This window comes from Coloeus monedula, assembly GCF_965178545.1.
Source record: "Coloeus monedula genome assembly, chromosome: 2".
NCBI classification, from domain to species: domain Eukaryota; kingdom Metazoa; phylum Chordata; class Aves; order Passeriformes; family Corvidae; genus Coloeus; species Coloeus monedula.
In genome coordinates, this window is record NC_138782.1 from 60,626,539 (window position 1) to 60,649,768 (window position 23,230).

The 23,230-nt window shown below is 38.4% G+C and overlaps 1 protein-coding gene across 4 annotated transcripts in view; it reads left to right on the top strand.

The window, feature by feature from the left end:
- SYNE1 (spectrin repeat containing nuclear envelope protein 1) overlaps window positions 1–23,230 on the top strand; it is a 294,429-nt gene that overhangs the window by 233,737 nt on the left and 37,462 nt on the right. For all 4 annotated transcript variants that reach the window (XM_082303445.1, XM_082303442.1, XM_082303443.1 and 1 more), the window contains 15 exons: window positions 475–630; window positions 3,425–3,580; window positions 4,312–4,482; window positions 6,415–6,548; window positions 7,965–8,169; window positions 9,384–9,566; window positions 10,551–10,697; window positions 11,750–11,904; window positions 12,215–12,362; window positions 16,095–16,189; window positions 17,192–17,426; window positions 18,125–18,319; window positions 20,120–20,245; window positions 20,987–21,142; window positions 23,049–23,207. In XM_082303445.1, the coding sequence (XP_082159571.1) occupies window positions 475–630; window positions 3,425–3,580; window positions 4,312–4,482; window positions 6,415–6,548; window positions 7,965–8,169; window positions 9,384–9,566; window positions 10,551–10,697; window positions 11,750–11,904; window positions 12,215–12,362; window positions 16,095–16,189; window positions 17,192–17,426; window positions 18,125–18,319; window positions 20,120–20,245; window positions 20,987–21,142; window positions 23,049–23,207 (2,421 nt within the window). The remainder of the gene's footprint in view (window positions 1–474; window positions 631–3,424; window positions 3,581–4,311; window positions 4,483–6,414; window positions 6,549–7,964; window positions 8,170–9,383; window positions 9,567–10,550; window positions 10,698–11,749; window positions 11,905–12,214; window positions 12,363–16,094; window positions 16,190–17,191; window positions 17,427–18,124; window positions 18,320–20,119; window positions 20,246–20,986; window positions 21,143–23,048; window positions 23,208–23,230) is intronic.

The window sequence follows — 23,230 nt, forward strand, 5'->3', positions numbered from 1 at the left end:
CAGATTGCACAGGGACTTGGTTGTCTGAGTTTTGAAAATCTCCAAGGAGAGATCCCACAACCTCTTCTGGACAGCACACTCATGCTTAACCACTCTGGTGGGGGACAGGTTTTTGTTTTGTTCCCAATCAGAATTTCCCATGTTGCAACTTGTGACTGTTATATCTTCTCCTTTTACTGTGTATCTTCCAGAATAGTCCACCTCCATCTTCCCCATGCCTCCCTATAAGGAGCAGACAGCACAGTGAGATGATTCCTTTGCCCTCTTCTTCCCAAGCTGAATGAAGCCAGAGTTCTTATTATTAATTCTATTAAAAATAGTAGATATATTTAAATTTGAATGTCTATACTGTTTTTAAATTCTGAAAGCACTTAATTCCAAGAAGGCACTACTTTGCATTGGTCTTCACTGATTTAATTGACCCAACAATAAATCTAATTGTATGAGAAAGTATATACTCATTTGTCTTTGCAGATCCAGCTCTTGGAAAGTCTGCAAGAATCCTGGACAGAATATGAAAATAATGTGCAGTGTCTAAAAACTTGGTTTGAAACCCAAGAGAGGAAGCTGAAACAGCAACAAAAGATTGGAGACCAGGCTTCAGTGCAGAATGCTTTGAAAGATTGTCAGGTAATGTCTGTTTATAAATAACAGTGCACTCTTTCCAAGAGTTAGAAACAAAACTTGATAAATCCATGTGAAATCTTCATATTGGTGAGTCCAGTGACTGAACTCCTCTAGACTTCAGAAAGAGAGAGATTTCATTCCTAAGATGCAAGCAATAAAATAAGAAGGAGAAATAATGTCTCAAAGTTGCTTAAAACCAACCAAAGTAATCATTATTTTTACACTGGACATTTCAAAGCATGCCAGGCATACTGAACTAGAAGACCATCAAAAGAATATGTTGTCATATCTGTTAAGCCAGTCTTAACGGGGTTTTTCTGCCTTTTCACTATCTTTCCTCCATCCCCCACTTTTTTCCATTCTTTTTCCACCTAATATGTTCCCCCTGACTATTCAGAGAAAAATGCTAGAATCCAAAGAGGTTTCATGCTTTCATTCAGAAAGTTGGGAATCGTTTTTTTGTTGGAGTTTTTTTCAAATATTTAATTATCCAGAAAAGGAAAGACAATTATGATTATGATGGGCAGAGATGAGATGAGGCGAAGTGCAGCTATACGTAATGCATGTAAGTTCAAAACCACCACAGTTTTTCACATGAAATTCATGTAAGGACTGCACAGCAGTGAACAGGGTATCACAGTTGTCTCTGAATGTCTTACTCAGAGCAGCATATATTTAAATAGTAAGAAGCTGACTTCTGGAGCTGTCAGGCCAGAGTTAAAGCTTACAGCTGTATAGGCAGAACAGATACTTTTGAATTTATAGACAAGGCCTCTACACAGTATCAGGCATCACATAATTTTTGTTCAAAAGTATTTTGTCCTACTAGATACCGTATAATAAATTTCACACCAGATCAAATTAAAACTCTTTCAGGCCAACTGAATGCATAAAATCTTGGTGTTCTCATCCCCATAAAAGGGAATGAGAAAGTGTATTTATATTTATGTGGCTGTCCTTCCTGCATGAACTTAATTAATGGGACAAATATAATCTAGCATTCATCTCTTCACAAAGAGAACAACTGGAAATTTATTTAAATGAAATGTATAAAAGAATTTGCTCTTTATTCACCAGTGGATTAAACCCATCTTTGTTTCTGTAAAGGCAAATAGGGTGGTTAGGAGAGATATGTTAGAGGTCAAATTTTTTTCTGAAATTGTTGACCTAAGTTTTCAAACTGTCTGGAGTGTTTAGTTTTAATTCAGGTATCTTTATGGTTTCAGCACAATAAACCCATACAACTGAAGTAAGGGTAATTTAACATAGCCTGACATAATCAGCAGCCTGTGCTTGGCTGGAGTACAAAGCTGAATCTGATTTATCACCTTTTTGGTTCCTTTTGGTCAGGGAGGTTAGCAAATACACTTGAGGAGTTAGTTATGAATGGCAAGACTTTGATCAGCAGAGAAACAAATTGTTTAAGAAATAGCTGTGTCAGACACTCCCAGATATCTGGTTCAACTAGTACAAAAGCTGGAGTTTACTTATTAACCAATGTTAGTTGCTGCTTAGTGTCATATTAATAGGTGAAGTCAACCATTTTTTCCTGTCATAGGTTAGAAATAATAATGCATCTTTAATTCAGTTATGAGTTTTAAATGATAAATAAAAAAGCCCTTTTCAAAGAGAGCTAGAAATACTTGCTGTTCTTAGTGTTTCAAACTTTTGCCTGTCTTACGTTCTGAATTTTGGAGCAACCTTGTGTGAAGTTAAATGACTTTTTTAGTGCAAAAATCCACTTTTTGGAAAGTCAGATTTATTACATTCAACTTAGGAGTGTTTGTGGTGTTGTCAACTGTTTAAAAAATGACCTATTGCTCTGGCTATGTCTTGGAACAAGGTCATGGCTAGATGTTTGAAGAAAAGTGAAATAAAACAGAAAAAAAGACTGAGAATACATAGTGCAGCAAAAATGCTCTCACAAATATGTATGTAGACAAAAGTGTGTTGTATTTGTGCAGGGTTAAATTCTGTTAATAAGAAGTGTTTGCAGGATGGCAGAATTTTGCTCCAGATACTTTCCCAGCTACCTAAAATGTAAAGTCTCTTATGGCAATGGTTCAGTTGTTGTGTTTTGGGATTCACAGGGAGTGAAATTTACTGGAAGATATGGGGTTTCAAGTTGACCAGAGTTCTGTTGTATTCTTTTCTTTCTCTGTTGATCTGTTTCTCTCAGTAAGAAGAGGCTTGCAGAAAATTACAAAATAACCTGAAATCACATGGAGTACTAGTTAGTGTAGGGGTAACACAAGGTTGCTCTCACCTCACAGTCTGCTTTCTGTATGGTACTGGCAAGTAAACGCAAAGCTGTGCTGCCCTCAAGCCTACAAGCCTACAAGCCACTTTCCCACTCTGCTCAAACTCAGTGTTTGTGCTGCGTGAAGCCCCAGAGCTTCCATATGAGTCAGAGCACTGCAGGACTTTCTTGGCTCTCCCTGCACCATGCTATGAAATTATATAGGTAGTTTCCTGGCTAGGAATAGCTATTTTTAATGGAATTTTTTTACTCTTACAAGAGAGCAAAAGATTATACAGAAGTTTTATGTAGAGGACGTGCTTCTATTTAAATCAACAACAAACTACTAGACTTTAAAGGGAACATAAAATATTCAGTGAAATTGCTGATGAGTTATGAATCCCTTGGGAATATAAAGTCAAAGCATGCCAGCACCTCTCCTGTTTTTTAAACTAAGGAGCTTATGGGCATCTTTTATATATCAAGGTATTATTTAGCCAATTAAACAAGGAAAAATACTCAGGTATCTTCTTTTTTTTTTTTTTTTTTTTTCTCCAGGAATTAGAGGAATCAATAAGAACAAAGGAAAAAGAAGTCGAAAATGTAGAACAGAGTGGTCTTTCTTTGGTACAGAACAAGAATGAAGAAGTCTCTTCTGCTGTTATGAAAACACTGCAAGAAATTAACCATTCCTGGGCCAATTTGGATCACATGGTAAAAGAATCATTAAGCAGAAAATTTCAGCTCCAGGAACAAGGCATGGAGGAGAGGGAGAATTAGCAGTTGCAGCTAGTGGATTTCTTCTGTGTTGTTGGGGAAGAGATTCTAAATCATGTCCCTCTTTCAGTCTCTCTAGCCGTCAATTCCCAAGTTTGTGTGTTCATTCCACATAAAATGGGTATAATATTTCTTGTTTCAAGGATGCTTTTAGTCATTGTAATTGAAACTGTTTAGATGCTTTCTGATATTTAGTGTAAAGGTGCCAAATTAACTTCTCAAGCCCACAGGTCTCACAGAACAAGGAAGAGATCAGCATTCATTTTCAGCATTCAAAGTTTGGTCAACATCAGTCTGCCTTCTCAGGAGAAATGCAGTATGTTAGTGCTAGCCTCTCTGCTGACTTCCATAAGCTGATTTCCCTGTCTTAGGGATACATGTAGTCTCAAGGAATTTCTCTTGATCCTGCTTTGGACCAAAGTAAAATGAATCTTGACATCTTTACGGTCCCTTCCATCCAACCTTTATAAAATCAAGCAGAACTTTATGCTGTTCCCAGTGTAAGCATAGTTGATGGTTGTACAAAATCTTCATTCTTCAATAGGTTTAAGATTAGGCATGTAGGACAAGAAGCATATGAGATCCCAAGGAAGAAAACAATTTAAACAAATCCCAAATAGCTTGAATGCTTTTAATTTACTTTCGTGTTTATTCCCCCCTCCTCCCAGGTTAGCCAGCTGAAGATATTGTTGCAATCGGTTCTTGATCAGTGGAGCATTTACAAAGTGGCTTATGAAGAACTGAACAGTTACCTGACAGAAGCCAGATATTCTTTGTCCCGTTTTTATCTTCTCACTGGTTCTTTGGAAGCTGTGAAAGTCCAAGTTGATAAACTTCAGGTGAAAAGTTAATTTTGTCTGAAATTGCACGGATGCAGATGGCTGTACATTTTGGTTCATAAGAAGTGGAAGTACAGACATACTGGCACATTAAAATCACATGACATTAAGACAGCACATTATAAATGAGCCATTGCATTTTTCATTTTGCAGGAAAATAAATTTGGGATAGTTGTTTCCTTTTAGGTTTTTGATGCTGTTCTTTATAATTTTGAGCCATACTATCAAATTTTTACAAGTTTTTAAGTCATGCTAATGGCCATTAAAACTAAAGTTTCTGATGCTACTTCATCAGGCTTCGGAGTTACAGGCACATGTTGAGATCACATTTTTAGCCCCCTCCAACCTCGCAGTAGATTGATGATCAAAAAAATAATGTTCCAGTAGCTGAGATACTCACATGTTCAAGTAATTTACCTCTGTAAACAAAGCATGAAATACAAAGTGATTCCTTTTATAAAATTATAAATTAATATTAATGGAAATACATTAATTAAATAAAAATATTCAAATTAATTGTTCTATTACATAGAAAGACCTTTTATTTCAACCAAAGTTTTCATCTTTGAAATCAAAAATAATTATACAGACATTTCCAGACGCCCGAAGTAAAAGAACTTCTGTTGTTCTTACTCTGTTCTTCTGTTAGTATTTACCAGAAAATTTAGATTTACATTATAATTTAAATAGTTTTGTGATTTGAAGTCCAGAAATATATAAAGCCAAATTATCTAAGCACAGACAGCACTTCTAAAACCAAGATTTAAAGACACTCTAATCATGGACCTTACAGCTATTTTTCTAGGTTTTAATTTTTTGCACGTTGAAGAGAAGGAGTCAGTAAAACAATAGGTGCAGAAAATTGCTTTTTTGCTGATTGTGAATATAAACTCAGCCTGAGATTTACTGGGCTGTTCAAACTGCAATAACATGCATAAAAAATATTTAAGTTTAAATTAAAGGACAAAAGAGCATTTTCACTGAGCCGCAGAGTGGGTAAAGTTGGTGGGGCCACAGTGGATCATCTGGCCCAACCTCCCTGCTCAGGCAGGGTTGTCAGGAGCACATGGCGCAGGATTGTGTCCAGAGGGTTCTTGAATGTCTCCAGTGAGGGAGACTCCACAGCCTCTCTGGGTAACCTGTTCCAGTGTACGGTCACGTGCACAGTAGGGAAATTCTTCCTTGTGTCCTGGTGGAATTTCCTATGCATCAGTTTCTGCCCATTGCTTCTTGTCCCATTGCTGGGCACCACCAGAAGAGCCTGGCTCCATTTTCTTGGCACTCCCTCCTGCCTTTAGATATTTCTGTACAATAGTGAGGTCCCCTCTCAGTTATCTGTTCTTGAAGCAGATCAGGCCCAGCTCCCTCAGCCTTTCCTCATAAGAGAGGTCGTCAGCCTCACTCCCCTCCGCTGGACAAAGCACGCTTCCCAGAATGTCATAGGTTAGCAAGCCATACCAAACTACACTGACACAAACCACTACACTGACAGACATACATCAGGATGGTAACTGAAAGAGCAAGAACCTTATTTGCAGAATATGGCTTGCTTTGTGTTATTACTTTTTCATGTTGTTCTAAACAAGAAAATGTTACATAGTTAGTTTTCTTCCATCTGTTAATTTTTTAAATCTGAATCAGTCCATGTGCTTACTCATTCTGTACAAAAGTACTTGTTTAGAATAATTTCTTTTACAGTATTTTTGCATTTTGCAAAAATACAAGATTAGAATTTACTTTTTGCTAAATTTTATATAAAATCAAATTATCCAAGAACAATATTTATATTAAACAACCGTCTATTTTTATGAAACACATGAAATCAAGTTTTCATTCATAATCTAATGCAATTGATACATACTGTTTTGAAATGTTTCTACATCATGGAACTTTGATAACTCATGGTTTTGTTTTGTTATTATTCTACTTTAGAGCCTACAAGATCAATTGGAAAAACAAGAGAGCAGCTTACAGAAATTTGGTTCTGTGACAAATGAATTGTTGAAAGAATGTCACCCACCTGTGACTGAAACACTTACCAACACTTTGAAAGAAGTGAATATGAGGTAGAAAATGTCTGTGTTAAACTTTAATTTCAGTAGCAAATCTGTATTTATCCACTACCCAGTTTTCCATTATCTCTATTTTTCTTACATTTTATTATTTTAAGTTCCTGAGGTCATGAGGGGTTTGTTGGAACAGGCACTGTTATTCCTTTTGCCAAGGACTGGAGTAAAACTCTCATTTACTGCTAACCATAAAAGAAACACCTTCTCCAATGAGCATTTGGACATTACCGTCAGTAGTTTTGCTCTATGCTTGACTGCCAACCAAGATTCATAAATACCATGCTGGAAAATAATACTGCACTTGAAATTTGAGAATTGTGTCTGAAAATTTTGTTTGCAATGGTTCAGTGGTTTGCATCAGGTTCCCCAAATTTTAGGTTACTATTTCTAGTTGTAGGAAGAGCATGATAGGCGGGAAGATATGAGCTCCTCACCAGTACCTTGGCAAACAGATTCCTGAGCTTTAAATTCAGGCAAGAACCAGTAAAAGGGTTTACTCAAAGCAGATCCAGGAAGAGAGGATCCAAAAGGAAAAAGATAGTTTTGTGGAAAGCTGGAAATTTTTTTTAAAACAGTCATGCCAAATTTATTTTAGTCTCTGTTCAGTCCTGTCCTAGAAACTGGAAGTGGGGGGAGGGATTATTTAGCCCCATTTCAAAAAAGATACTGTAGAATTTAACCATTTCAGTGACGGCTGACAGAATTTTTGCTTCAGAACCTTTGCTTTTTCATCATACAGTAATGATTGAGAAATATTGTGGTTTTCTTTGGTAAGGAAACAATTAGGCAGTTTGATAACTGCCAGCACATTTGAGAATATATGTGTTCTTGGCTGCTATTAGAGCAAAAAATTCAATGGGGGATTATTATAGGAAATAATTCAAAGGGAAATTGCTTATTTAATTGGATAATATAAATATAAAGAGTTTTAATACGTCTGGGAGTATTTTACAAGTGAGTTACAAAGAGCTTTATGAAAACCCTCTGTGTCAGAGTTTGGGAGGAAATTGCAGGAGAAAAAATGGTGTCTTGTTTACATATGTTCTGGGCCTCTTAGGTCCTCACAGGAATCTGCTATTGGCAGTGCATGGTTGGTCACGGATGCTCTGTGAGGCTGAGGGTACTAAGTGGAAATAGCAGGAGATTCACTTCGAAAAGGGTGCTGCAGCTCTGATCACAATCATTAATAAACAGCATCCAAGATGTAGCACAGATCAGACACATTGTGACAGGTCAGAACAGCCTGCCAGCATATTTGTTGGTTTGGTATTTTTGTTATCAAATGTCTGGATCTTGATTATTACCAAATTTTTTAAAAGTCAAGAGGCCATGGGAAACAGCAGAGAGGAAGAGGGACACATATAGTTGTTGTGGACTCCCAGGCTTCGATCACTCATGCAGTCTCTTCACCAGGTGGAACAACCTCCTGCAGGAGATTGCGGAGCGGCTGCGTGCCAGCAGGGCCCTGCTCCAGCTGTGGCAGAGGTACAAGGACTGCTACCAGCAGTGCTCTTCCACAGTCCATCAGCGAGAAGACCAGACCAGTGAACTCCTGAAGACTGCAACCAGCAAAGACCTTGCTGATGATGAAGTTACTACTTGGATTCGGGACTGTAATGTATGTTCAGTTAAGCTTTGCAGCTTTTCTCAGCTCTGGGGGCTAAAAAAACATCTCAAGAGGCTCTCCATTACTAGACTCTATAGTTGGTATTTTAGAATAGAATCTTGTATATTAACATCTTTCATTTTACTGATGCAGCTTAGGCACAGGAGAGACAGCTTTACATCTGCTACCCAAATCTCATGAGTGTCTCTAAATTTTGATCCCTCCATTAGTTGCTGTGGTGTTGTTTCAGAAGCTTGTATCTAAAGTCTTCTCTCTGGAGAAGGTGGATAAATTATATCATTTGATTCAGCCTTAAGTTCCTGCTTAATGAAAGGCTTGGGAAAGTATCTCTACCAAGTCTTCTAAGTTCCTTATAATAGAAAGAAACACAAAATCCTTTGACTGTATTCCCACCAATCAAGACCATTCACATTTTCAGAATGATGGAGATGTCTTTATACTTCATTATGGAAGGACACCATTCACTCTGAAACCTTGATATTCTTCCTTTTTCAAGATTGTATCTCAAGATACAAGCAGAGTAGTTTGTCTCCTCTCTGTGCTTACATTTTGGTTCTTTTAAGCTTAAGTTAATGTTAAGTGTCATTGACCAAAAAAATAAAATACTAATTATCTCAATGCAAGCAAAATAATTACAGTGAGAAAAATAAACATGTTAGTGTTAAAAAATAAACATGTTCATGCTTTTTGAGAGCATTTGCTGCCATGGTCAGGCACCATGGACTGGCAATTCAAATTGTTCGGTTCAAATAATTTATTTCCTGATGTCCCATTCTTTAACCATTGTGTTAGGCTATTTAACAAAGTTATTTTTTCAGCCCTCGTGGTAAATCATAGCAGGAAGAAAAGGGAGATCTACACTTGAATCAATTCACAGTGAGGGCTGCCACTGCTTAGGACCGTCATGTCAGTAAATTCAAAGGATTTCTTTCAGCAGTTACTGTCTCATCAACAACACAGGCTTGCTCAAAGGTAGCTGAGCAGTGTCTTTTTTCTGTTCCTTTCTGTGCAGGTTCTTTGACGTATCTTTTTATTTTTTGACTCATACAGAATGTAACTGGAAACTTTAATATTGAAATGCAGTAGTAAATAGAAGTTTTCCTTACAGTGCTTGAGTTCAGTCATTTCATTCTTCCTTTAAATCAGGGGATTAAATCAGAGTGTCAGGTTAACTATTCATGTCCTTACTCAATGTGTTGCCACAGGATGTACTCACAGATTTGAAAACAGCCCAGGAGTCACTGGTTATTCTTCAAGAACTGGGGGAGGAGCTAAAAAGCCAGGTGGAGGCTTCAGCAGCAGCAGCCATACAGTCTGATCATCTCTCTCTGAACCAGAATCTGTCAAGCCTAGAGCAGGCTCTCCGCAAGCAACAGGCTGCACTTCAGGTATGCAGACAGTGTTAACAGTCCTCAAATGTGATCATCCTGTGGTACCTGAAAAGATATAAATTAGCTAAATCTGCCTGGGAAAAGAGGGTAGTGTTACCTGTTCATCAGCCTTTCCTAGACTTCCCTGGAAGCCAAAGCTGAGAGTAGAAAATATGCTGAAGTCCAGCAAAGAGACTTTGGAAGAAGGTCCAAATTCTGGGAAGAGGATACTAAATCTCATGCAGGAAAATGTCTGGAATGCCAGGGTGGCCAGGCTTCCTGCACACAACAGTAGTGCTAACAAGTGTATCCACAGCTACTGCTCCCCTGAAGACAACCACTTTTCCCACCTGTTTCGTTAACAGTAAAAGAAATGAGAGATTCGGAATATTGTGTGGAATTGATTTTTGTGGTTCCTATTAGTGTTGGTGACCAAACTGATGCCTACCATTTGTGTCAAAGCCTGTTTAATAGAGGTTGCCAAATTGCTTGTGTCACCAGGGACTGAAGTGCAAAAAAGGAGTGGAAGAATGTATTCCATAGGAAACTATTAGGTTGAAAAAGCCACAAAGGTAGCAGCTTCTGTTTGAGAGAAAAGAGGATTTACCCAAGAAATCCAGAAGTGTCTGAGATGTGCTTGTAGTATCACTGTGCTGTGAGAAGTCAAAACACAAGAAAAGTTCTTAATTTAAAATTGCAATAGAGTGACTAGTCATCTCTGCTGGCAGTAAATTAAACAGGGGAGTTACTTTCATAAAAGAAAGTTAGAAAAGGTTATAAGGAGATAAGCACTTTGCTGAAATGTTGCCTTTCCTATGATCAAAAATCCTCTTCTAACCTAAAAAAAAAAAATCAAACTTATTCCACAGTCTGCAAGCAAAGCAGCAGTTACAATTGCTACTAGCCAATTCAACTGTTAGCAAATCTATAATGAGAATAACCAGGAGTGTAATGTCAGTAAGGAGGCTGCAAAACCGAAACTGTGGATCTTTTGTATTCAAGGCTGGAGCCCTGGACTATCAAACTTTTGCCAAGAGCCTGGAAGTCCTTGAGACCTGGATAACAGAAGCAGAAGAAACATTGAAAGAACAGGATCCCAGTCACTCATCTGATGTCTCGGCAATACAGAGTAGAATGGAGCAACTCAAGGTGACTAATAAACACAGGAAGTGCTGGGGTTTTTCCTCTGTTGGCCTGGTTATTTGTAGTACAGGGTATGCACAGATACCACACATGCATTCTATATGTGGTAAAGGACTATCACTCATGAAAAGTGTAAGACTGAGAACTTGGAAGTTTGATGGCAGACAAGGAATGATTGTTACGTTGTCTCTGAGTAAAGATGAAAAGGACAGTCAAACTTTTCCAGAATAAAATTAATAACTGATAAAAATGGAAATGGAAACTTCAACAGTTTTTGGAGATTTCCTTCATCTTGTTTTCTCACAACTTTTTTGAATTTATTCAATTCCTGTCTCAGTGGTATCTCATTTAGGTATGAAGTAATTCATACATTTTGGGTATCCTGATATACTGAAGAAGCATTCATACTTTGTACTGTGTCATCTCCATTTGAGGTCTTGCACACTTCTTTTTGTGGGGCTTCTTTTTTCCCTCTCCTTCTTTCAGTGGCCATGACAAGAAGTTGCTGAACTTTGTCATGTAGGCTGTTTTTGTCATTTTAATCTTCCATTCTTTTTCTATCAAGATTAACTATAGACAGAATTCCACTTTGGACATGATAAAAAGCAGAGCATTTTCCTTATGTAGTGAATTGAGTATTTCTGTACTGCAAAACAAAAACCTAGAAATAAAAAGTTGAATGATTTCAGTGGGAATTTTCCAGCCTAGAATTCAGGCTAAGGAGCAAGGAATGAAGCTCATTTATTTTGACAGTAAAAATGTATGGCTTTGAACACCAGCCTACTTCTGCAGCTCTGAACTGTAAATCCCCCATTCAGCAAAACACTTCAGTGCAATTTGAGTATACTTCTCTGCACACATTTAAACATGAACTTCTCCTGGTCTGGAACCAGAAGATGAAAACTGGAAATGCAATTTTTTCCTGGCATAGAGATTGCTGACCACTTGGTGGCAACCAAGGCCGTTCTAAATTTGAGTGAGTGTTAGTTCGTAATTTTGAAGTCAATAATAATGTAATTCCTGAACTTCCCACTTATCACTTTTACTGTTTGTTGCAGAGTCAAATGCTGAAGTTCAGCAGCATGGCCCCAGATTTGGACCGTCTTAATGAGCTGGGTTACAGGCTTCCTCTGAATGACAAAGAAATCAAAAGGATGCAGAACCTGAACAGACATTGGTCTCTGATCTCATCTCAGACTACAGAGAGATTCAGGTGGGGATAAATAAAGATTGTTAGACAGTTTTCTTCAATTACAAGTTAGAAAGTATACCTTTTGCAGAATATAGAAAATGTTTCAGATATTTTATTAACCAAAGTTCCTTTTTTTTGGTGTACTTAAAAGTAAAGAGCAAAGCCATTGAGCTGAGAAGTAGGTTTTGGCACAAATTACCGTAATTTGAAACAAGTAGGACTGCTTCTTTTCCAAGTATTGGCTAAATAAACTGAATGAGGCAGCTAAGTGGGAAAGGTGTTATGATCTGATTTGGAGTTACCTGAATCCATCTTTCTTCCTTTCTTTCAGTAAGCTGCAGTCTTTCTTGCTGCAGCAGCAGACCTTCTTGGAGAAATGTGGAACTTGGATGGATTTATTAGTTCAGACTGAGCAGAAGTTGGCAGTAGAGGTTTCAGGAAACTACCAAAGGCTTTTAGAGCAACAGAGGGAACACGAGGCAAGTAATCATGTATATTTATACATAGCTAAAGCGCATACTATTTATACATAGAAGGAATGCACATTCTTTTTTTGAATGATACAGTAGCATGCCTTGAATTGTATTGGTGTGCACCTTCTGTTAAAAACAGAAGCATGCAAATATGTCAACAATAGCCAGCGTGGAGGAGGATGAGTGTCTGTGTTTGTGCATAATGCATCACTATGCCTATGAGTGCGTCCCCTACATTTAGTCTACTTCAGTCTGGTTTGTACCAAGGAAACCAAAGCTCCTGCAAATACCTAACAATTCTCATGCCATTTGGCTCTTTGTCTTCAGTCATAACTGGAGAAAATATCTATTCTGATTTTGTTTGTTTGTTACTAAATTATCCATGCATATAGCATTTGAAGAACATGTTAAGAGTTTTTTGTCAATTACCATGTTACATGACTCACCATGGCACCTCCATTTGATAACATTTCCTTGGAGAACAAACTTAATTGGTCTTTGCTGCATGCTGGAGTCGTTTGTCTGTTTGTAACAAATCAAGAACTAGCACAGCTTTTGCTGCAGGGAAAAACTGATTCAGAGTTTTTACTAGTACTAGATTCAGAGTTTATGATTCTTCTGTGAAGTCAAGTGGTGCACATTTTTTCTCCACCCATATTGTTACTGCCAAGAATCCTGGTAAAGATCAAGTAAAAGAAGTCAATTTTCATACCAGATCTCCCATGTGGCTGCAGTAGTTTCAGTTCCCACAACTTTTTCGGCTGACCTTCCCCTAGACTCAGGCCAGATTACAGGAAGAGTTATGTCCTTCCCCTTCTCTTGCCTTATATCTCACAGCATAGTGTTTGAATGAATGTTTGATAGCAAAAAGTAATTCACAACCATTTTTAGCATACGTTTGCTTTAGCATCTAACTGCCTTTGCTTTCACAAATGTCATCCATTTAATTTCCTTTCATTGCTACCAGCATTAACTGGGCAGTCTCTTTGTAAGTTTAAACATCTCAGGTCTTTGAGATTTGAATGTCCAGAAATATTTACTAAGTGGATAATTTCCTATTGTTGTTGTGTCTAGTCATAGCTGTAATTTTTTGAAGGGAGTTAGGGCAATCTTCTTGAATTTGTTTTTCTTGAGATCTCAGCTTAATTCTCTCCTGAAACCTTGATCTGAGCAGATGAATGTTACTTGGACACTCTGTTTAAGCCCTTTTTTTGCAACTGTGAAGTCATCTCAGAATAAGATAATTAATATCTGGTCTTCTAAATACTGCAGCTCATCTTAAAAAAAGAAACCTGATTTTTTTTTTTTTTAAGTCTTATTTTTGGCTTTTTTTATAATCAAAATGTATTCATTACAAAGTGTCCTTTTCAGTGCTTCCTGATAGTCACAAAAATTTTTCTTTCCACTCCTTGTGGCTGAAAGGGTCAAATCTCAACTTCTTGAGGTGCATTTCCACATTGTTTTGCCTTGTATTTTTGAAAAGAATGAGAAAATGTTCTGTTTCCACCTGAATTCCCAGAATGGATATTGAAATGCTTCCAGCTCTGTTATTGCCTTTCCAGTGACTCATAACTTTGCTGGTTTTTACCCAAAGAAGACCCCAACCACCTCAGTGGCCTTATTTAGAAATACCTTCCTGGTGAAGTTTACAAGGTGGCGGTGATAGCTTTTACAGACATCATGTGCTAACACTGACATCTGCATCAGTCTGCCAAGACAATCTCATAATCACTCTTGCATGGTTCTCCAGTACATGGCACAGTGCTTGGGACTCCCATGCAGTGGGAATTCACTGAGACAAGTGTTTGAAAAATGCTGGTAGGGGAAGGGGAAGGAAGTTCCTTGCCAACTCAATTACCGAATTTTTTACTGTGTGCTGGTGTTGTCCATTTCAATGCTTGCCCTCCTTTCCTCCTCCTTTGAATACCTATTTCTGTGATTCATGGTGATCTACATATGAGAATAAATTTGGGTGACAAGTAGTCCCAGGTAATGGGGTATCCCTCTTATGTACAGAGTGTAAATATGGAAAGGAAGTGGATGGTGACCGAAATATCGGTACTTTTGTGTAGGGCTTGAATACATCTGCTCTAAGTAGAGTTCCTCATGTTCTGTAAGCTTTTATTTCACCTGTCCTCCTAAAAAAGTATTAAAATTTTCCCTTTTGGAGGAATTGGTTTTGCTGGTTTTTAGTTTTGGGGTTTTTTCTGGTTTTTGAGGGGTTTTTTTAGGGGAGGGGGATGTTTGGGTCTTTGGGCAGGGGGAGTTGTTTAACAAGTTGCAACCAGTTGTGTTGTTTAGTCTCAATCTTTCAAAAGTGCTGGTAGATGCTGTTGCCTTCTGTGCCTCATGTCCCGTAACTTGACAAAAATAGATGTAAAATTTCTGCCTTTTTGCTCAGCTTTCTGAAATTCTCAGTGCCACACTTGTGGCTTCATTCATGTGATAATAATAGTGTTCAGTTTCCTTCTGATTCAGGCTCAGTCAATGATAAGTGCCAGGGTATTCAAAGAACAATATCAAATATTTCTGTGAAGAAACCAGACAACATTCTTTCTTTCTATGGGAAAATTTATGACCTGAGTAGAATTTTCAGAGTTAACTCAGTGATTCAGAGAGGCAAATCTCATTTTGAAAAATAACTGCATCGTCTAGAAGTCCTAAACTACACGCAATGTGCTTAAGAGGTTTAAGTGTGCAGGTGCCAGTGGGTGTTTTGCTGGCAGGTGCAGATGCAGGGATTGTTATTATCACGATTTGAGCTGGCAGGAGGCCATATAACAAGAGTGGTCTAGACTTGGAGAATAGTGCCTCTTAGTTCAGGCAAGGGTGAACTTCTGTCAACTGCAAATACCATCACTAACTAAAGAAGAAAAATCCCAAGCTTCATACCAGTTTACTTTTTCTTCCAATCTCTCAGTAAACCTTTTGAGCACAGAGTGGGTCCAGTGTGTGCCTGAGTGCGCCTTCATGAACATGAAAATATTCCTGAAGAACCTTACGTAGAGACATAGTCCATTACTAAAAGAAAAGATGTTTTTAAAAATAAATTTAATTAGTATATACACTTGAGTTATGTTTGCTTAGGTAGTAATTAGGTAATTTTTTGACTTAAGTTACATTTAAGTAATAAGAGGGTTTTAAAAATATTGCGGAAGTTTATTATGCTATTATTATTTGTGAGGAAAATGAATACGAAAACGTGGAAAAAGTGGAAAATTGACTTCTAGCTCCTATACATTTCTTTTATAGAAAATTTATAGTCTATTTCTTTTAAAGTTCTATTGACAATGTAAAAGTGTATTAAAAGTTTATATAACACTCTCACACACGGTCTGTGTAACAAGGCAAAAGATTATAAAATTCTTCAACGTGTCAGAAAATAAAAAGAGCCCTTTCTTTGTACAAGCGAAAAATACCTTATCTGGATTTTGTTGTAAATTATATTGTAAGTTATTATGTCAATAACACAGCTGTACTCAGAAACATAAAACCTAGATCCTGTTGATATAATTTATCTTTATAATATTGGTGTTGAGGAACTAATATTAATTACTAGAAGCAGCAAGTAAATCTAAAATGAGAGTTTTCAATATGTTTCTACTAAGGTCATGACAAAACTCCCATTGAGTTAATCTGACATGAGATTAAATATATAAAAATTCATTTTTATCAGTGCATACAGACAGAATTAAAATGTAAGATCTTGTTTTAACATCCTTGTCTCCTGTACAACAGCTATTCCAGGCAGAGATGTTCAGCCGCCAGCAGATTTTGCATTCAATTATCTCTGATGGGCAGCACCTCCTAGAACAAGGACAGGTGGATGACAGGTAGACATTGCTGTATTGTTGCTGCTGCTGGTTATGTGAAGTAATACTTAGGCTAGTGGGAGACTTCCTAACAGAGGAGGTGGCAGATGGCAGTGTTCAGATCATGCTCTTCTGAAGTGGAAGTTACTGCTGCTGTGGTTAAGCTGTTAATTAGCCAGATCTTAAGACAGTGTTCATTAGAGTGCTATGGGGTATGTGAATGTGTTTGGGAATACAAAAACCTTCTGAGGCTGCTTCTCTGACAAAGATTTGTCTTGGGATATCAAGAGCACTACATACATATCTGTTTCAATGTATTTTCAAAATGTCGCTTTCACCAAAGGAGCCTGCACTGACACATTTAATGGGTTTCACTTGATTTATGCCACCTGGGGATTTGCCTCTACCAGGAGGATTCCCTACTGCCAGTTAAGAACACCTGCAGCCTTAATGTGATGGAGTAGGAATTCATTGTTACCTAGGATTTTATTTTAAACACTTGTGGTCAAATGAATGAGAATCAGTGGAACACCAATGGTTTCACACTTGTGCATATACGCTGACTTTGCTAAGACTATCCTGGTACTAAGATGAACTGTTTATTGGAATATGAGAATTTTATTAATGCTATGTGTATCTTACTCCTGCTTTGAACTCAGTAGTAAATCTGGGGGTGAATTGTGAAATCTCCATGATTTACTGTGAATTTGACTAATCCAAACTGGCAAAGCCTGTGGGTTTTCTTTGTGTATTTCTGGGAAGATGGTAGAAGAGTCTTCTACATTAAAGGTTTGGGGTTTTACAGTCTCAATTATTGGATCCCTTTAATTCTCCCAGTACTTGAAGTGTGAAGTTCTTAGCTTCAGTCAGCCTTCATGAGACTTCAGTGCTTTTCTCTTAATGTCTTTTAACTGACAGACAGACACCTTTTCTGTGTGCCTTTTCCCTTCAGATTATTTCATTAAGTAAATATATCAAAGTATGAAGGTTGCTATGTATTTTTTATTAATCTATTTGTAATAGGGATGAATTTAATCTGAATCTGACTCTTCTGAGTAATCAGTGGCAAGGAGTAATTCGCCGGGCACAGCAGATGAGGGGGATCATTGACAGCCGGATTCAGCAGTGGCAGCGCTACAGGGAGATGGCGGATAAGCTGCGCAAGTGGCTGCTGGAGATGTCCTGTCAGCCAGTGACTGAACTGGGCAGCGTTCCTATCCCACTGCAGCAAGCAAGAGTGCTGCTGGATGAAGTGCAGGTATGCCCAGTGTGTTTGAAGAAAAAGGAACAATCCCTGCCTTTTTTACAGTCTTCACCATTTAAAACATTGTTTAAAATGTCTTAGGTTCAGCCTGTCTGCTCTGCCAGTTCTTCTTCGGAACTGGTGTAATATCAGAAGCAGTAGCATGATGGAAGCAAAGTTGGAGTGCATAAAGAACACGAAATAGAGAACTTACTGGGCCCTCCTCACAAGCCGTGTTTGCTTCTGTTTTTGCTTTCAGCCAGTGTCACACTGAAACGGTCTTGAAAAGATAGTGATGACCTGTTTGAGGAATGTATACTAGTTAACAAGGATTCCTTGAGTGTCCATCTTCATGTGAGGTTAACAGTATCTAGCGAGCAGCTTGGTGTCTTCAAGCTTTTTAGCTGGAAGATGGATATAATGATAATAACCCTTATAAGCATAACAGCTCGAGAGGAACTCTTTAAGAGCAATTGAGACACTGACATTAATGGAGAGGAAGAAGTCTTTCATGTCTTTATCTCCTTTGAGAAATTTTATAAATGTCTGCTGCAGTAAATGATTGTGAAAATGTTAAGGTAAAGCATTTGGGCCATAGTTCATGCTTAAGACAGGGTATGCAACCAGTTAAAGTATGGGCTTGAGAGTGAATTACTGAATTGTTAATTGTAATTAAAAAGACAAAGCTGACAGAAAACTATTAATATTTTCAGCTTAAAGAGAAAGTTCTCTTAAGGCAGCAAGGGAGTTACATCCTCACAGTGGAAGCTGGGAAACAACTGCTGCTCTCTGCTGACAGTGGAGCTGAGGCAGTCCTGCAGGCAGAGCTTACTGAAATCCAGGAGCGCTGGAAGATAGTTAGCACTCAACTGGAGCAACAAAAGAAACAGCTTGCTTTGTTGCTAAAAGTAAGTGTGCAATTTCTTCTGTACTTCTTCAGCAAGTTTGTGCTTTCTTACTGTGAACCCTGGTGAAGGAAAGCATTCTCAAGGGACAAACACAAATACAGGAACTGCACATGCAGTACATGAATTAACAATTTCCCTTCTCCACCTCTGAAACTGGGAGTGGTAACACTTCACAGCAGGCTTGCCCGTCAGTTGATGTATTTTAACTGATATTTCCAGAAGACTGCCAATAAAATATATTCATACCACTCCTATTTTCAAAATAGAGCAAAAATTTCTTTTATTTTGTACAATTTTGTTTAATTTTTATACATATTTGTATTGGGTTTGAGTGGCAAAGTGTTTCTAGGGGGAAGCTGCAGGGATGACTTCTGTGAGAAGCTGCCAGTAGCTTCTCCTGTGTTTGATGGAGCCAGTGCTAGCTGGCTCCATGTTGGACCCACTGCTGACCACGGCTGAGCCCAACTGTGATGGTGGGATAACAGAATTAAGAAGATTAAAAAAAAAAAAAAATTACTGTGCAGGAGCAATTGCATCCAGAGAGAGGAGTGAGACAGTGTGACAGCAGCAACTTTGTGGACACCAAGGTCAGTGAAGGAGGGGGAGGAGGTGCTCCGGCAGCCAGAGCAAGATTATCATCCAGCTCATGGTAGAGACACAGAGCTCTACAGTGGAGCAGATATCTACCCACAGCCCATGGAGGTCCATAGGGAATCAGAGATCCACCTGCAGCCCATGGGAGGACCAGAGCATGTGGATACCCAAAGGAAGCTGTGACCCCATGGAAAGCCCACACTAGAATAGTTTTGCTGGCAGAACCTCTGACCCTGTGCCAGACCCTTGTTGGAGCGGTCTGTTCCTGGGGGTCTGGAAGGAATCCGTGGAAGGGAGTCTCTCTAGAGCAGTTTGTGAAGAACTGCAGCCTGTAGAAAGTACTCATGGAGAAGTTCATGGAGGGTTCTCTCGTATGGGAGGGACCCCGTGCTGGAGCAGGGCAAGAGTGTTAAGAACATGCCGGGCTATTGTCACGCAAGGTCATATTATTTGATATGGGTAGTTCTTCCTCAAGATGATCATGAAATACTGGCATAGATTGGGAGAAAAGGAAGGAGAGAAGTACAAAGGCAGTGGTAGAAGGAGAATATCTTGAAACAGAAGACTTAGTTTCAGTACAATGCAAGTTTCAGTACAAGTTTTGTATTTTCTGGTATCATACAACTGCCATTCTTTTTGGGTTATCATTATTATGGTCCTTCTGTCTTAATATAAGGCTTTAACAAGCAGGTGAGGCAGGTAAAACCATACTGTCACTTGACATGGTTTGATTGCATTGGACACATTAAAAAATTTTGGAAAGTATACAAGCACTAAAGCAGGGTGTAGCTGCTAGAATCCTGATTTAAAGAAGATACTACACAAACTTCAGTCTGCCCTAAATTTTCAGTTTCCCCACCCACTTTTTTTTTCCCAGCGATTAATGCACCTGAATGAAGCTCTTATCAAAGAATAGTAGTGCAGACATTCAATAAAGGAAGTGGAAAATTAATTTTGCCAGGGAGAGACTTTCCTGAAAGGATGGAGTTGGATCTAGACAGTGTATTAATAACAGAAGACCTTGTGTATTTCTACTAACAGAGACCTACACACAAAAAATTCAACACAGTTCTACACAGGACTCAAGATCTGAGACTTGAAGTACCATTTAGAGGGAGATTTCAGGGCATGTTATTCCTAGGCAAATCAACTGATGTAAGTATAACATAGATTAGAACTGAAGTCTAATAAACATTCTGCTTTCAGGACTGGGAAAAATGTGAAAAGGGCATAGGAGACTCCCTGGAGAAGCTACGATCATTCAAAAAAAAGCTTTCTCAGCCATTGCCAGATCACCATGACGAGTTGCATGCAGAACAGATTCGTTGCAAGGTAAAGCACTTCTTCTCTGTTGATTGTCATCTCTTCTTTGCCTGCCTTTGTGCAGTAACCTCTTCTGTTGTTAATTGGCTCCATATTACTGACTATGCAAACCAGGCAAGAAACTATCCATATAACACATGGACACCATAATACCAGAGTGATCTCACCATAATGCAAATCCTGCAGAGTAAATGCAGATCTGATGGAAGGATACCAGAACAGGGTCTGAAAAATACTGTAGGAGGGCTGTGTATTTGTGTGTTTTTATTCTAGAAATTCTAACCTCAAATTTAAACTCACGGTATCTAAACTTCCTGTTTAGTGCTTTTTTATTTGAGCTGAAGTGACCATGGGGGATTTAAAACAACACTTTTAGGCTATATTATTTGCATTTTAGAAGTGGATTACAACTTGAAAATATTTTCAGTACAGTGTCCAAACCAGCACCTGAACTTCCCAGATACCTTTGAACTTTGGCGAGTTGAGTAGTATCTTAGTTTGCAACTTCTTGTTATCATGTATCATTCTGTACTGGGGAGATAATACCATCATAAGTCTGAAAATATTGGTACATTTGGAGTTGATGTTTTCTTTTTCTTTTAAATGGGGCTGAAACAGTCTGCTTGACATGGTGGGTCTGCTCAGATATGACTTAAATCAGTGGGTAACACTGGTTGTCTGTTTCATCAACATACTCAAATTATTATTTGTTAGCAAACTGGTCCTTTTTCCTTGTGTTCTTCTTTTAAGGAGTTAGAGAATGCTGTTGAAGGATGGACAGATGACCTTGCACACCTCTCCCTGCTGAAGGAGACCCTGTCTGTATATATCAGCGCAGATGATATCTCAATCCTCAGTGAGCGAATAGAACTCCTGCACAGGCAGTGGGAGGAGCTGTGCCACCAGGCAAGTACAGCACTGAGCAGTGTTGGGAGCAGTCTTTTATCAAAGATCCATGTAGACATCCCTAAATTCAAAAGTGAATTCTTTCTGAGTCAGGAGAAACATTCACTGAAATACTCCTTTAGTTACTGCTAGTGTTTCTAGATCTCTTAAACTTTATAATGGCTATGAGGTCATATTTAAACAGCCTTGAAAAATCAACAAAAAAAAAATCACACTGTGAGCTGTGGGACTTGGCATGGCTGGCTGGGAAAAAACCACAGAAATAATACAGTTACACTTTGCTTTGGTGGAAGATCTGTGCTTAGAAAGGATGTCTCCTCCCCACTCAACATTGCTTGATTGTACCTTCAGTTCTACTGGTAGCATCGCCTTCTTCAGACCTTGGTGTCTGCATTTCTTTTAGTCTGAGGGTAACTTTCTTGCCTCCAAAATGAGCTGAGGAGTATTGTTTAGTTTTGTCAGGTACATCACATTATTAGTGATCTTCTGACCTCTGATTTGCACTCCAGGCAGTGGAGTCTTCCTTACCCAGCTTTTCAGATTATCCTGATGTCATTGCTGTAGTTCAGTAGAGATTGCAGTCCAGATATGATGGGGCTAACTTGAAATAGTTACCTCTTGTAAACTATCTGTGAAGGCTTCAAAAACACCCCCAAAGTAGGAAAAATGCTTCACAGTTACCAGCACAGATCAAGTTATGAGTTAGTTGCATTTGAACCAATGTAGATACATCTAAATTATGATACAGTCGCTGCATGTATGTTTATGGTAGAAGAAGGAGCCAAGTAAGGAAGTTTTATCTTAGTCTTGAGCATGCTGAGTGTTTCAGGATGCAACCTAGTGCAAGCCTTCGTTCAACTGCTGCTTATTTCCGGAAAGCTGTCATCAAGTTCAGAACCGCAAACAGGAAATGCAAGATCACATGTATGCCCCTGTTGAACCTAACACAGTAGTTAAAAAGCATGTCACTTTCATTTGTGAAAGAGCTTCACCTTTTCAGCTGAAATTGTGATATAAAGTCAGAAATAACCCAGATCACAGTGGAGAAGGAAGTAAGTAGTTGTACCAGTATCTGAAACTGCAGAGATGACTTTGCTACTCAGTCTGTGCTGCTATTTTGATTTCAGTGTCCATCTTGGTCTGTTACTGTTTGCATCCTGAGATGGTACCACAGTTACAGCTGTTTCTTAAACACATCAGTGTTTTCCTTCCTTCTGTATTAACTGCAGCGTTTGCTTGTTTGATGTGTCATGCCTAATCTTTCCTGTCAAGGCACACCTCAGTGTTTTGGAATCTCTCGAGGTGTCATGCCTATCCACAGGAGACAGTTGTCTATGAAATGAGTATATTGGTACTCAAGTAAAAAATTACTTTTGCAAACTACAGTGTGTCTTGGATTTAGGTTTGTACTCATGTGCTCGTGCACAAATTACACAGACTTTTGGACTTTGGCCTGTACTATGTCTGCATCTTTTTTTTTTTATGCTTTGGTGTAGAATTTTTAATTTTCTTTCTAATTCAATCTCTTAGACTAAAAATAAACGAATGTATTTTATAAAATGTTGTAAGTGAGCAAGAATTGTAAGAAAATACTGGTTATATCTTCTAATGAAAATTTTGGGTTAGAGACATTATGAAACCAGATATTGACAGACTGCTGAGCTTAATGCTTGGGTGCCTCTCTCTGTGCATAGGATGTAGCTGACAGGAAATCTGCGATCAGTGCTTACCCCTGAACTCACATTCACTCAAATTTTTGCTGTACAACTCCAGTTTGTTTTAATGGCAAGTGGTTGCAACACTTTTTCAAGGCTAGAGGAACTCACATTGAGGCACAAAGTGTTTTAAGCATGTTTTAAATGTATTTACTGTTTTGGTTTCATTTACTCTTTGTAAATGGTTTAAGGTCTCCTTGCGTCGACAACAAGTTAGCGAGAGACTGAATGAGTGGGCTGTCTTCAGTGAGAAGAACAAGGAGCTCTGTGAATGGCTGACGCAAATGGAAAGTAAGGTGTCTCAAAATGGTGACATCCTCATAGAAGAAATGATTGAGAAACTTAAAAAGGTATAGTGTACACTTACATACTG